Below are 13,329 nucleotides of genomic sequence, written 5' to 3'. Positions count from 1 at the left end.
TCTTGCCACCGTTAAGGGGCTATCAGGGTTACATGGATTCTAATCACGGGCCCTTCCACTTAGCATTCAACGTCGACAAACATACGGAGTATCCAATCTGCGTTCCAGTTTTAATCTGCGCTGTCGATCTGCCGCTTCCACTCTCCTTCCACTATCCTGTTCCCTGGGTTCGGGGCGGCGCATTGGTCTAGATATTTAGCTCTCTGTTGTATGTGGCTACGCGTCGCGGTCAAAGTCTTGATTTTAGTGGGTATCATGGGAATTAACACGGGATTCTGTGGGGCTTCTCTCGCTATTATTGTACCGAGGAATGAACAAAGTACCAGGCAGCTATCCTATCTCCACTGGAGACCCAATTCCTCTCCCAAAACTCCAAACCTAACAGAAGTCCTAACTACATAATACATCGTAAAAACAGACCTAGGCTCCAAAATAACACGGGCCTACAACGTGCAGGTGTTAACTGCACGCCATGCATATTGCAGTATGTCGATAGCTGGAATAGAGTTTCCAGAGTCATCAGATATCCAATGGCGAACGCAAGGGGCAACCATACAACATGAGATTATTCACTATCAAGAAACCCAAAGTCCAGCCTCTCAATAATAAGTCAATGGCACACCTATGTCATGGCCTGAATTCCAATACTATTCGAATACTACTGAACTATCTTAGAGCCTCAATTCCTGAGCTCGCACCGCAACGCCAGGCTTGAGGTTTCATTCCACTACTATCCACCCATACACTGAGTACTAAGAAGTATGCTGTCCCTAGAATTAGAATCATGTATTAATTTTTAATGTACTGCATAAAAATTCGGGTCAGAGGAAAACCCCCCGAAATCCGAATTAGTATGAAGCCGACCTAGTTCACATCCAATCAGGACTGAAGGATCACCTTCACAAGACTATTGGAATGACTCCATATTGGGAAGATGCAGACGATCTTCTTCTCCCTTGACAAAAATCCCCACATATATCGAGGGGAGGCAACACGGAAGGTTGCATGGTCGCGGAATATGTCCAGTTCCTCGCATTGGACTGAGACTGATGTAGGCAGTAAACAGGATATGCAGTTTACACCTCCAGTATCTCGATGGGGGTGGAACAAGATACATATGTTTGTGTTACAATAACATCGACAATATATCATATTGACGTGGTTGTCTCCAACTATCATATCATAGGGCTGGTGAGATACACAGATGGGCAAGTATAACCGAGAAAGGGAGTGTTGACACGCGCCAAAGACAAAGTCCAAAACCAAATTGTAACCGCAACCCCAGTCTGCCACTTTCTCTCTCTGCCTTATACTCAGAAACAGATCACGGGGATAATTCAGAGTGTAGGTTCTTACTAGTTTATGGAGTATACATACATATGTATTCTGATTTGCATTTCTGGAATCCTTCGAAATCCAGGCATATGGCGTACGTAATACTGAAACCCCAAAAACACCACAATACTGGTAAGTAAAATCAATAGACAATACGAGATCTCAATATCCTTGAAATTGCAAATTACTGGGCCTCATCGGCGATGTAAGCGCGTGATTCGTTCACTTTGCCACAGATCGGTTAGGTTGTGTCGCCGCCTCAGCTGAAATGTGATCACCTCCATTCTCCCATAGTAGCTGGACATTTGATTCTGTCACTATACATTGGATGATCAATTATGCGGGCACCCTCGACGCGCTTCGTGGGCCTCTTAGCTGGCATTATTATTGAAAGTCCAGAACGAAGTCTGCATCTCGCGGAACACAACATGATTCTTCACGATCGGGGCTCTCCCGCTCCTCTGCATAGCAAACGCAGATTCGCAAATCTGCCAGGGCTCATCTTAAAAATGTTGATTTGGTCCTACCAATCGATTTGGAATCCAGTGTTATTCGTTCTCCGCCCATCCCCGCATGCACGACACGGTTTGATTTCATAACCTCCACGCTCCACAAAAGGGAAATGTGATGTGTACAGATTGTACAACACAGACTTTCACCGTTCGTTGAGATCTCTTCTCGACTGTGCGTGTCCTGTTGCCACAGTGATCTGTGCAACTGATACATCAACATTTCTAACTTGCCTTCCCAGTCACTGAGGCCTGACTGGATGCCCTCCCACGTGGGTTCGATTCCATGTGGTCATGGTGGTGATCTACCTGACCTATTCCATCGCTAAGTTATCAAGTCTGGAGGTCTCTCTGACCCCTCTCTCCCCTCCCTACTTGTCATATCCTGTCGTGGTTCACTTGCCTATCACACCAGCCCCGCCAGCTCGCGCAAAACTGTCGCCCTCCGCAAGGTCATCAAGAACAAGTCTTGATCAGGCCAGTTGCATAGGAAAAACCAAACCTCCTTACGCTGTAGCATCCCTTGAATAGCAATCTAACAAACACCTGAGGATTAAATACCAGACTGAGCTCACATGAACCACTGGTCCGTTCGCCGGATGCAAGGGAAACCCAAAACAAAAAATCTGAAGAACAAGAACAAGACCAGCGTCCTGATCCCGATCGGTTCTCCTGCAGAGGCTCTATCTAACCCACCATCCAACAAAAGTCACGAAAGTCAAGATTCCAACCAGAAATCCTCTGGTCCCATGAGCTGCTATCAATTCCCTTTCGGCAGGAGAAAACAGGAGAGTCCGGTTGGGTTTTGAACTGGCCGGGCAGTGCCAGAAGTTATTGGTTGTTAGCCTTCTCCCACCCTATACTCCATATTCCCTATACTCCATGCTTCGTACCAAATCAAATTAAACCAACCCGCCGGGCCGCTGACGGTCTCTTAGCGCGGCTGTGTACCTTGCCGTGAAGGATGAAAATTTCAAACACGACTATAGATACCCACTGTAGTTGAATCCGACGTTTTGGAATCACACCTACTTCATGCACACCATTCACACACAAGTCAGGGTCCTATGCACTGAATCTGGAGTATTTATGTAGGTATTGCTCTATTAGGCATTAGTAGTCTGGGGTTGAAGTTGAGGTTGTCAGCCTCCAAGGATACTTACCTACATACGTTGTCACACATATACATCTCCCCCCAACTGCCTCAAAGAAGTGACTTGCATACTTTTTATCTGATATCAAACAACCAAATGCCTAGATTGTTTAGTTTATTCTGATCTCATTCCGATCTCCTTGATAATCAAGTCCAAAACTCTATCTACAAGGAGTCATACATGTACTTCATCCTCCGTATTTAATATTACAAGCCTTTCAATCACATCCCAGTCAAGGAACAGCTGTTTAAAAGTACTCCGTACATTATACATTGATACCCCCCCCCCCTAGCCTAATCCGTTCATTTGGTCCCCGAGGACCCCGAGCCTCTTCGATTTTCACTCTCCAAGCCTCCGCATTGGCCTTTTAGTAGAGCGGGTACGCACCATACTTTTTTGCTAGCCCCCATCGGGCGGTCCTCCGTGTCGGGGTTTATTTTGTCTCTGATGTTGCTGGGGAGGTTGGAGATCTGCTAGACGGGTCAAATGCCAGATTTGGGTTTGTTTTGACAAAGCGCACCAAGCGCGATGGTTTTTTTCATGTGTGATGTGATCTGATTTGCAGCTGGCGGTTGTTGATACCCGAGGTTTTGGTGGTTCTCGGGGTTTGATTGGGTGAGATGAAAAGGTATGGAGTGTCACTTTGTATTTTAATTGGATGATCGGATTTATAGTAAAAATACGGAGAATGGACTGAGTAATTCGATGTGGCTCGGACTTTTTTGGATTTCATGGTTTGCATTGAATATGGTCAGTGCTTGACTTGAATACTCTATGTTGTACAGAGTAGATGGGAAAAGAGTTGAATATTATTACTCCGTACATGAAGAATATATCTCCACATTCCTATCTGATATTCAGGAATATTTATCATTCCCCATAACTCTATCCCGAAATCCGTTGATGTATATATCTTCCTCAAAACACACAATATACACGGAAACCAGCATCAACCCAACCCCATCAACAGATAAATCCCTCTGCATATTCTTGCTTCTTTTGCTATAATTCCCTCTTTTCACGACATCCAACCAGCTCCTATCTCATCACACCAAGACCTGTCAAACCCCTACCAAGGACGCAGAAACAAAAAGCCCCAATGAAGATCCATTACCACACACGACTCTCACCGCACCTAGATATCAATAGCTCACAGCCATGCACGGGAGTACAGAGCACATATACGGAATACATATATTGTACTCCGTATACACAGCCTTATCCCGATCCCGGCGCAATAAGCGAAACCCCGTAACCTGGAAAGTTACGGGAGGGGAAAGACGGATCTGTCCAGCCCGGACTCTGCAGGATAGGAAACGTGTGTCTACATTCGAAGTACCTCTGCATAGTTAGTACTGTATACTATATACTAGTACGAAGTACATTTAAAAATTAATTTGTATTGCCAATATACAAATACGTATGTAGCCTATCATGTACCCGCTCAGACAGCCAAGAAGAACCTAGAAAGTCCCCGATACAGATATATCTTCTTTTCATTTTTCCATCTTTCCTATACTTATTAAAATCTACACATGGAAAACATTCATGAGGTACATATCTTTATCTACTGTATTCTGTATATTATATACATACATAATCCTACTCTGTACGGAGTCCGTATAAAAAACTATAAAGAAAAGATATCGCGAAATACCGCCAAAAAGGGTCTCAGCGCCCCTTAACCAACTTAGTACTGATCCACTCTCCCATCTACGCCATACACAGACCGAAGCAGGATTTAGAGGGACTATCATGTCGATATATCACATTTTGGCTAGCTTTTGGCTGGTCTGGAACCCTCTCGGTTTTTGTTCTGTTTCGTTTTGGCTGTGGCGAGATTCGATCATCGGGATTGTGTGAGGTCATGGGGTTAGGAACCGAATATGTCCGGCGCGTTGGTTTGGTTGTTTCGTATAAAATGAGGACTGCGAGGGTGGTCTCACTCTGACAAAAGTACCGTTGAGGGATGGGGCGAGGTGGATTTTCAGATGGTGGATTGTACTATGGAGTATGTACGGAGTAGCTGGAAGTGGAATGGATAGATGTACCACAGTGGAGAAGAGCTTTATTGAATATATGAGAAAGTCCCTGGTCTATGTTGTTGTTGTACGGAGTAGATACTTCGAAAACATGTATGGATGACTCGCGACAGGTAGCTTCTCTCAGCCGACGACCAGTTCAATGGAATTTCAAGTCATCCAAGTCAAGGTGTCACCGTATGCACCATATCAAACCACGCTGTCCACATGTATAAGAAAGGTATCAAAATTGCCATCATAGAACCGTTGTGTGGCATATCAGAGCACAAGACAAGACCCCAAATCACACATTTAACCACCTCCCAGCTGAACAGAAAAGAGCACCTAGTACCCGGTATAAATAGCCCGCCACATGCCAATATGTTCAAGATTGTAAATAGTCAATATAATCTGCTTTAATTGAAGATGGGTATGGGTAAAAGAACGAGGTGGAGGTTGACACAGCAAGCGAATAAAAAAAAATCCCCAAGATTGCTGCGCCGTATGTACAAGATGCATCGCTTGAGAAAAGCCAAAGGCCAGAGAGTCAAAAGCATGTCCTCAGGGACACCGCCATGCATACTCTATAATGGACACTCTAAAGGTAATTCTATCGGGACTGGGACATCGCCTTCGCGGCGTGTCTGTCTCATCTGGTGGTGGAACAGTTGCCACACACCCTTCAGCGCTTCTATGCGGTCGTTGGTGTCGAACAAGTCGAACCATCGAGTCCTCTGCAGCTTCAGCACATGCCACGGCTCACCTTCGGTTGTTGGGAAGGTGCTTTCGCCGTTAGTAAGGATATCCAAATACCGCCTGTGGACGCGGAGGTGGAGGATTGAGACGTGATGGTTGATAGATGAGATCATGTAAATCTGCAAAAAAAAAGAATAGAGGGTTAGCTCTGTCTAGCCGTAACGTGCACAATATCAATGAACAAGGCAGGGTATCCATACATCATCAAAGGGACTCTCCTGGACCTTGCCTATCTGCAAATAACTCATTCGCTTATCCCAAAGACTAGGCCCAGGCTGTAGAATCTTCCACTTTTCACTGGTAGTAAGTCTGCGCATAGCACTCGGTCTCCGGGAGAGAGACGTAACAAATGGATGCTCGAACCTCTGACGCTTGGAAGCGCCCCCCGCCTCCTGGGCAGATGGCGTGCTTTCTTCCATCATTGAGTCCGGCAGGGACATCCCGTGTCCATGGTTAACGAGATCATCCAGGATCCCATCGTTGGGGGCACCTCCAAAGCGAGGCTGCATGGTCCACCATTTGCCCTCGCCGGGTCGCTTCTCCACTGCGCCCTCGCGAGCACGCTCTTGCGCCGCGAGAAGCATGCCACCCACTTCCCGGAATAAATCACTTACATCGCCAATCCCGGTCCCGGGGGCCTTGTCCGCAGTGCGGAAAGACGTCTCAGGTCGACACTGTGAGATGAGAACGGGGCCTTCGAGCATGCCGCTCCGCGCAATCTGGCGATCTCGCGGGGACCGTGAGGACTGGAATGTTTGCCGGACGGGGAAGAGGAGGTTCTTGGTGGTTAACCGTGGTTGGAGCGTGGGGACCGTGACCTGGCATCCGAATGGCCATGCGGCCATCTCCACAAAGGCTCGGATTGTCTCATCACGCATCTCATCAGGCATCTCAGCCCCGTTGCCAGTTCGACGGCCCGTGTATACAGGGACAGAGGGCCGCTGCTCCTCGCCAACAATGCCGTTGCTTGAAGGTGCCGCTGCCGGTGCTTCATCCAGGTCCATTTCACCGTCTGTCAGAGAGTATCTGCCCTTAGACTCCTCCGCATCCATCTGCACTGTGCCATCCTCTGTCCGTTCCATCTCAGATGGGGGTGTCGGATCAGGGGTTGCCGGACGCTCGAAGTAATTGTCTAGGCTAGTATCCCAGTATTGAGCCATGCGCTCCAATCCCGTCCAGAACTTCCTCGACTGCGTTATACGAACCCGGCTGCGGCCCTCACGCGGCGGCAAGCGAGCCACCTCACGGAAAGCGTCATCATTATCCAACGCCAGCTCTTTTTCCAGGACTTCGTATCGTTCCTTTGAGGGATATGGGGTTCCGTTGTCCATCAACGGCCGGGGGTTGTCTTCTGTCGGTTCGGTGGCATCCTCCCATGGCAAGGGGGCGAGGGGGTGCGAGTGGTCTTCGGGGAGCATGTGGGCGACTTCAACGCCTGTCTCCAATTGCAGGTTCAACGGCTTGAAGCGCTCCACACAGATGTCCTGTGGCCGTTTGATGTCGGCCAGGAGGTCGGACATCTCCTTGAGTCTTGACTCCGACTCATTTTCGAGGACATCGGATAGGTTGTAGACGGGGAAATCGAGAGGTGTCGGGTCAGCGGGAGGTCTACGTTCCTTCTCCGGCTCTGAAGTGGCGGAGGGCAAGGCTATCGCGAAGTTGTGTTAGCTTGCTGAGACTGTCAATGTGGTTTGTCCATCGTTCAGGTGCGGATGACAGATCTAGGATCGCATAGTACTTCAAGCCACAGTCCGGCGATCCAATGCAATGTGGCTGCCCAGGTGAACTTGTTGACATTTCAACTTGCCACAGGGGGTATGGCGGGGGGGAAGGAGGGGGAAAACATCGAGGGGTAGCAAAAGGAAGATTGCTTACCCAGCCCAGAACCCCAGCCAAACATTTTTAATCACAGATCTAATGCAAATGCAAATGCACGATTATCGTAAAGTTCTAGTTCCTCAAGGTCACATGGGAACATGAGGGGGAGGAACGGGAAGGCGGAAAGGCAAAGGCAGAAAGGGCAGAAACACCAATAGTTCAGGTAAATAAATAAACAGAAGATGTTGAAACCAAATCAAATAAAGAAACAACTCTTGATGAAGAAGAAGAGATGGGGAGAAGATGAAAGGGACCGGGGGGACTTTTGCAGGTGGGGAATTTGGCGGGAACATTTGTCCCTTCAGCCTTCACCCTTGGTAGGGTAGGTCGACTCATCTGATCTATATATCCTATTCTACCTGCATATATCTTATGACTTTTGACTGATGACAATATTCATAGATACATTTGTCAGGGTATTCACCAGGACATTCGTCAGGGTCAAGAGACAAGGGTTGAGGAATGTTCTTGTCCACAGTGTAGAGGTGCTATGGTGCTATGGTGCTAATGTATCAGCAGTTGACGCTCTCTACTCCGTACTTTGCTCTAGTACTGTATTCTCTTCCTTTTTTTCTTTTTCTATTCTCCTCTTATCATTCATGGATGTTATAAGAATGTGGACTTCCTCCTTATATATCCACTTAGACATAGTCACATGACTCTACCAAAAGAGGCATTGCTACGATTCCTCAATGCCGAGGATACAGTACAACATACTCCCCAACTGCAAGATCTGCAAGACCTGCAAGACACCAACAGCTGGAATAGGCAAAACGTGAAACTTCAGAGAGTTACCCCCAGGTTGGATCAGTCCAATTTTCAATAATTCTCTCGCCAAATCCGAAACTGCCCTGTTTCGTCCCTGAGACATGATACACTTCCCCCGCTCAAATCCTACCTAAGAAACAATAATGGTGGGATTGTGCGCGTGCAGAAAAGTTAGCCAGTGTCACATTATGAAAATTCCCATAGTCTTTGGAGATGATCATCCACTCGTGGACCACCCGAGGGTCTCATTGGGCCGAGGGCTAAGCGCCGTTCATCTGTCACAGGAGTTGCTTCCACCCAGCCATCAGAAGAAGCGCCGGGTTCCAAACAAATGAAAGACAAAACCCCCCTGGCAAAATCTGTTGGAAAAAAAAAAAAAAGTAAAAAATCCCTGTATATAACCCTCCGCCCTCTTTGTATCTGACATGATACACTTTTGGGGCCCCTACGAAGGTGATTCGTGAACTGTATGGAATCTGGGTCTGACCACGGGATTATGTTCGTGGCTGTCTCGAGGCTTAAAGGAACAAAGCAAGAAATAGACAGGGCTTGGGTGAACCAACAGAGTCAACTTGATAAGCCTACTGCTTTGTCGGTTGCTTTGTCGCTTTGTGCTTTGTCCGACACTCATACAAAGGGATCCATCCTTTTACGTCGCCTCCATGTTCCATTCATCGAATACGCACTCGCCAAATATCATCAGATCTATCTTTTAACGACCCGTGCCCCCTGCGGGCTCGCGGCGAGATGTCGAGTGCTTTTTCCGCCATTGATACTCCCTCTATACCGCTCAACAATTTCATCCGGGCGTGGCCCACAGACTCACCCTCTAAACCCCTCAATCTGGTGACACTCACATCAATTCAAACGGAGACTGTTTATCCTACATGGGTCTACACTATATCTGGCTCCGGACCTGATTCCAGCACCACAACCACTGCGCTTGACTCATCAACACTGAACCCCACCACAGTAGCCGTGGCTCTGACAACGACCGAGCTATCGACAACTAAGCAGAACACCATAATATCGACTGTAAGCTCTACGGCGACGGTTATCACAGAGTCCTCAACATCGACTCTAATCCCAACAACCTCGGTTCTCTCAAGCTCAATGGGGGGTTTTCCTATTTCGGCAACTTCAGAATCATCCGACTATCCTAGCAGCATGTGGATTCCACCGGTGCCATTAACTAGCTCGAGTATATCTCTTTCATCATCACTGCCTGTCTTGCCGGGGACAGCTACTAGTTCCGTAAGCTCCATGAGCTCCTTCAGTACCTCAGCCAGCTCGAGCACCACACCATCAAATAAACCTTCAATCTCACCATCCATCGGAACATCCACGAGCGCAAGCTCTTCAGAAACAGCCCGAGCCGAAAATTCAACCCCCTCCAAAGTCGGAACGATAGTTGGAAGCATCATCGGAGGATCAGCAATCACGATCTTCGCCCTACTAGCCTGCGCACTCTATATGCGTCGCCGACGACGAAAAACAGCAACAGAAAGGCTAGGCATCCGACAGGAACTACTACGAGGCGACTCAACGAGTTCATCAATCAGCCACCACCACCGCTACCACTCCTACCCCTCGATCCCAGCCAATATCGGCCCGAGACCACCCATACTCCCATTCATCCCGCTGCAACAACAGCAGCCCTCAAATCCAGACCTCTCTCTGGATAGCATGTATCTGCGCGGCGAGACAGCGCAGGACCCCTTCGCGGACCCGCCGTCCGCAGTCATCGAGATCTCAGCCCCATCTCGCTCGGTCTCAATCTACTCCACTTCTTCCCGTGATACTAGGCTCGGTAGGCAGGGGTACTCGGACTGTGAGCGTGAGGGCTCGGATTACCTCGCTGTACCCCATGGGTACTTGGATACGCCGGTGATGCGTGATAGCATGCGCAGTGACCCTTTCGATCTTGATCTTGAGCCTCCGCCGAATGCTCATCATCGGTCTTCTATTCCTCCGATCCCGAGTACGTGGGGTGTCAAGTTTTAGATGGCGAAGTCTCGCTTTTGTTTTGCTTCATGGTTTTTTTTTTCGGGTCGGGTTTTGTTTTGCTCCCTGCATATATTATACGTTTGCTCTGATATACTTTTTTGGGTTTATTTTGATTTACGACGGCAAGATCTTACGAATGCGATGTCTGCATGTGTTTTTTTTTTTCGCTTCTATTTTTGTATTTACTTGCTTACTGGGATTCCACCTGGGTACATTTTTATCTTATCTCGGGTTCGGTGTTGAAGGTCTGGATTGTTCATTGGGATTATTATATTGATATGTACGATTCAAAGAGAGGGTGGAAGGACTCGAATTCCATTTATATTTTCAAGATATATTGACATATTCCCCCATTCTTCGTTTCTTTCTTTTCTTCTATGGTTATTAGATATCGCACAGCTTCGTTCTACGCTGATATTTGGCTATTAACCATATACAATTTCTATACTTGGAGTATTGTGGGGTTGTATGATTCAGATATATATCCGACGGCAATCACATTTTGACACAAATCTTGTTGGACCTTCAATTTAACTGTCTGGTAAATATTTCAAAACAGGCCAAAAAAAGCTAAGTCTTCTTATTCAATCCTCTATCCATGTCAATATTGTGGGCTGAGTGGGCTATGAAGTCTAGAAGTGAGTGGGTAGGCCATTTTAGATCAACCCCCCCCCAGAATAGCAGTGGCGTAGCCACAAGACCCATAAATTACGTTGGAGGTCTTTGATCCACGAGGCTGCAGTTGCCCAGGGGATAGGATCGTGGGAATCGAGATAAAATGGGGATATAGAAATGGACGTCCAAGCAGTACACCCCGGACGACCAGCGACAAGAACCTTGGAACATACCTGGTGATCACTATGAGGCCATGGGCAGCAAACCGGGTGCATAGGGAATATACGAGCAAGACCATCGAGGGGATGGTATCCACCGGCTTATAGAGGGAACAGACAACGGTCCGCTTCTCCGCATATCAAGTTTATACCACCAAGTCGCAGTACACATGGACCGGGAACGAGGGTAGGATTTTTGTTATGTTTTTTGGTGAAGTAAAAAAAGATTTCCTTTTGCTTTCTCGTTACATTTTAACAAGAATAGCTTGAGTATCACATCATCATCGCATCTTCCTATTTCCCATACCCCATATTTTGCGAAAAGATCCAATAAGGCCACGAACCCCATGCTATCAGAGAAAACAAAGGGAAGGAGAGAAAGTCGTAACAGAATCTAGACTAATAGGAAGACGCCGAAGGCCGACCTGAGTTCGATATCGGGAACAGCCTAGAATCCCGAATCCAACCCAGAAGTTAACCGTTTCCAACCTCCGGACCGCCGAATTGCAAGAAAAGCGTCACACAACGGAAGGGTAATTGAATTTTTGTATCAGATTTACTCTTCGTTGATCAGAGCCTCGCGCTTAGCATCCTTGCGCTCCAACCGGCGCTCACGGAGAGCCTTGTTCTTGGCACGCTTAGCATCCATCTCCTCCTTGAGGACACGGTCGCGGGCACGCTCAGCCTTAGCCTTCTGGATCTGTAGCGGTGAAAAAGAGAACAAGTCAGCCTGGGTGTGTCCTGTTTTGCGTGTTTCATGGAGTTCATGGGGGTTCATGTGTCCATATTCGATCGTCATCCGTGGGGTTGATTCGGGTTGTAACTTACGTGCTCAACGAGGGCACGCTTGTGCTTGAAGGTGTTACCCTTGCTCAGGTGGTAAAGCTCGTGGTAGAGGTGCTTGTCGATCTTGCCGGCGGCGCGGTAGCGGACGAGCAGACGACGGAGGACACGCATGCGGCGCATCCAGAGGACCTGGCTAAACAGAGGAAAAACGCAATCAGCAACTATGCCCCGGTTCGAGCTCCGTCGGGCGAGTCCGAGACAGGCCGGAGGGAGACACAAGATGGTGGTGGTGGTGTGCATACCTGGGCATACGGGCGTCCTTGGTACCCTTGCGCTTACCGAGACCACGGTGACGGCCGTTGCGGCGGGCCTCGTTGAGCTCACGGGCGCTGGCGCGGGAGTGCATGGTGACGGGCTTGCGGATGATGAGGCCATCGCTGACGAGCTTGCGGACGGTCTGGCGAGAGTTGGCGTTGGAGATCTCGTTCATCTCATTGGGGTCGAGCCAAATCTTGCGCTTGCCGCAGCCGACCACGGAGGCGGCGAGGCGCTTCTGGGTGGTAAGGTTGACCCTGTGGTGGTGAAAGACCCGGTCAGCATCATAGCACACACATCACGAAGTTGTTCCTCCACTATAACGAAAATATCGGGTCCACGAGTTGGGTGTTGGACATGAATTTCCACAGCACACGGGAGTGCATTCGAGAATGATAACAGCTTGGAGATAGAACTCACATCTTGATGTCGGCGTATCGACGGTCGTTGGCGGATGATGTTCGTGGCACTGAGAAATCCCGACGGTGAGAGTTTGAGAGGGCACTGCGGGCCAGATTAGGTCAGCCGAGGGCTAAGCGAGTGCTCTTTCCACAACTGGCGGAACGCTCCAGGGTAGATGCCCTAGCGCTAGTCCGAATCGGGATGATGGAACTTGAAGATCTTGCAGTCCGGGGAAGCCAAGAGTACTTACACTGGGAAAAGTTGGAATGAAGATATTACGAGAATAAGAGAATTGAAGTTTGGTTCTTCTTCTTTTCTTCACTTTCGCAGTTTGCTATGGGGTTCGTGGTAGATGGAAAAAAAGGATCACGATCACGTGACCTTGAATACAAGCAGTGTCACATGATCGGATATTCCCATTTAAGGAATAGTGATCTGCAGTATAAAGCCCATGTAGATGGTTGCCCATTGATATAGAATGACGCAACATAAAATATACAAAAACATACATATGCATAACTTTTGTACGACTAAAACAATAAAACCCAAGGGTATATCTATAAAC

The 13,329-nt window shown here is 48.0% G+C and overlaps 3 protein-coding genes across 3 annotated transcripts; 1 reads left to right on the top strand and 2 right to left on the bottom strand.

Annotated features, from left to right (window-relative positions):
* Positions 1 to 5,603: 5,603 nt before the first annotated feature.
* Positions 5,604 to 7,675, bottom strand: N7455_000812 (uncharacterized protein; the record flags this gene model as incomplete). Its single annotated transcript, XM_040961238.2, has 3 exons — positions 5,604 to 5,894; positions 5,976 to 7,423; positions 7,651 to 7,675. 3 exons carry the CDS (start codon positions 7,673 to 7,675, stop codon positions 5,604 to 5,606), a joined length of 1,764 nt encoding a protein of 587 aa, XP_040808302.2.
* Positions 7,676 to 9,168: 1,493 nt separating this feature from the next.
* N7455_000811 (uncharacterized protein) lies at positions 9,169 to 10,425 on the top strand (the record flags this gene model as incomplete). The annotated part of the gene is made up of 1 exon (XM_040961234.2): positions 9,169 to 10,425. One exon carries the CDS (start codon positions 9,169 to 9,171, stop codon positions 10,423 to 10,425), a length of 1,257 nt encoding a protein of 418 aa, XP_040808329.2.
* Positions 10,426 to 11,817: 1,392 nt separating this feature from the next.
* Positions 11,818 to 13,281, bottom strand: N7455_000810 (60S ribosomal protein eL19; the record flags this gene model as incomplete). Its single annotated transcript, XM_065603880.1, has 5 exons — positions 11,818 to 11,961; positions 12,090 to 12,240; positions 12,350 to 12,619; positions 12,783 to 12,866; positions 13,274 to 13,281. 5 exons carry the CDS (start codon positions 13,279 to 13,281, stop codon positions 11,818 to 11,820), a joined length of 657 nt encoding a protein of 218 aa, XP_065462371.1.
* Positions 13,282 to 13,329: the final 48 nt, after the last annotated feature.

This window comes from Penicillium solitum, assembly GCF_028829755.1.
Source record: "Penicillium solitum strain IBT 25940 chromosome Unknown utg000001l_segment0_segment0, whole genome shotgun sequence".
Taxonomy (NCBI): domain Eukaryota; kingdom Fungi; phylum Ascomycota; class Eurotiomycetes; order Eurotiales; family Aspergillaceae; genus Penicillium; species Penicillium solitum.
Note: the sequence above shows the minus strand (reverse complement) of the source record. Positions and strands in the feature narration are given on the sequence as shown.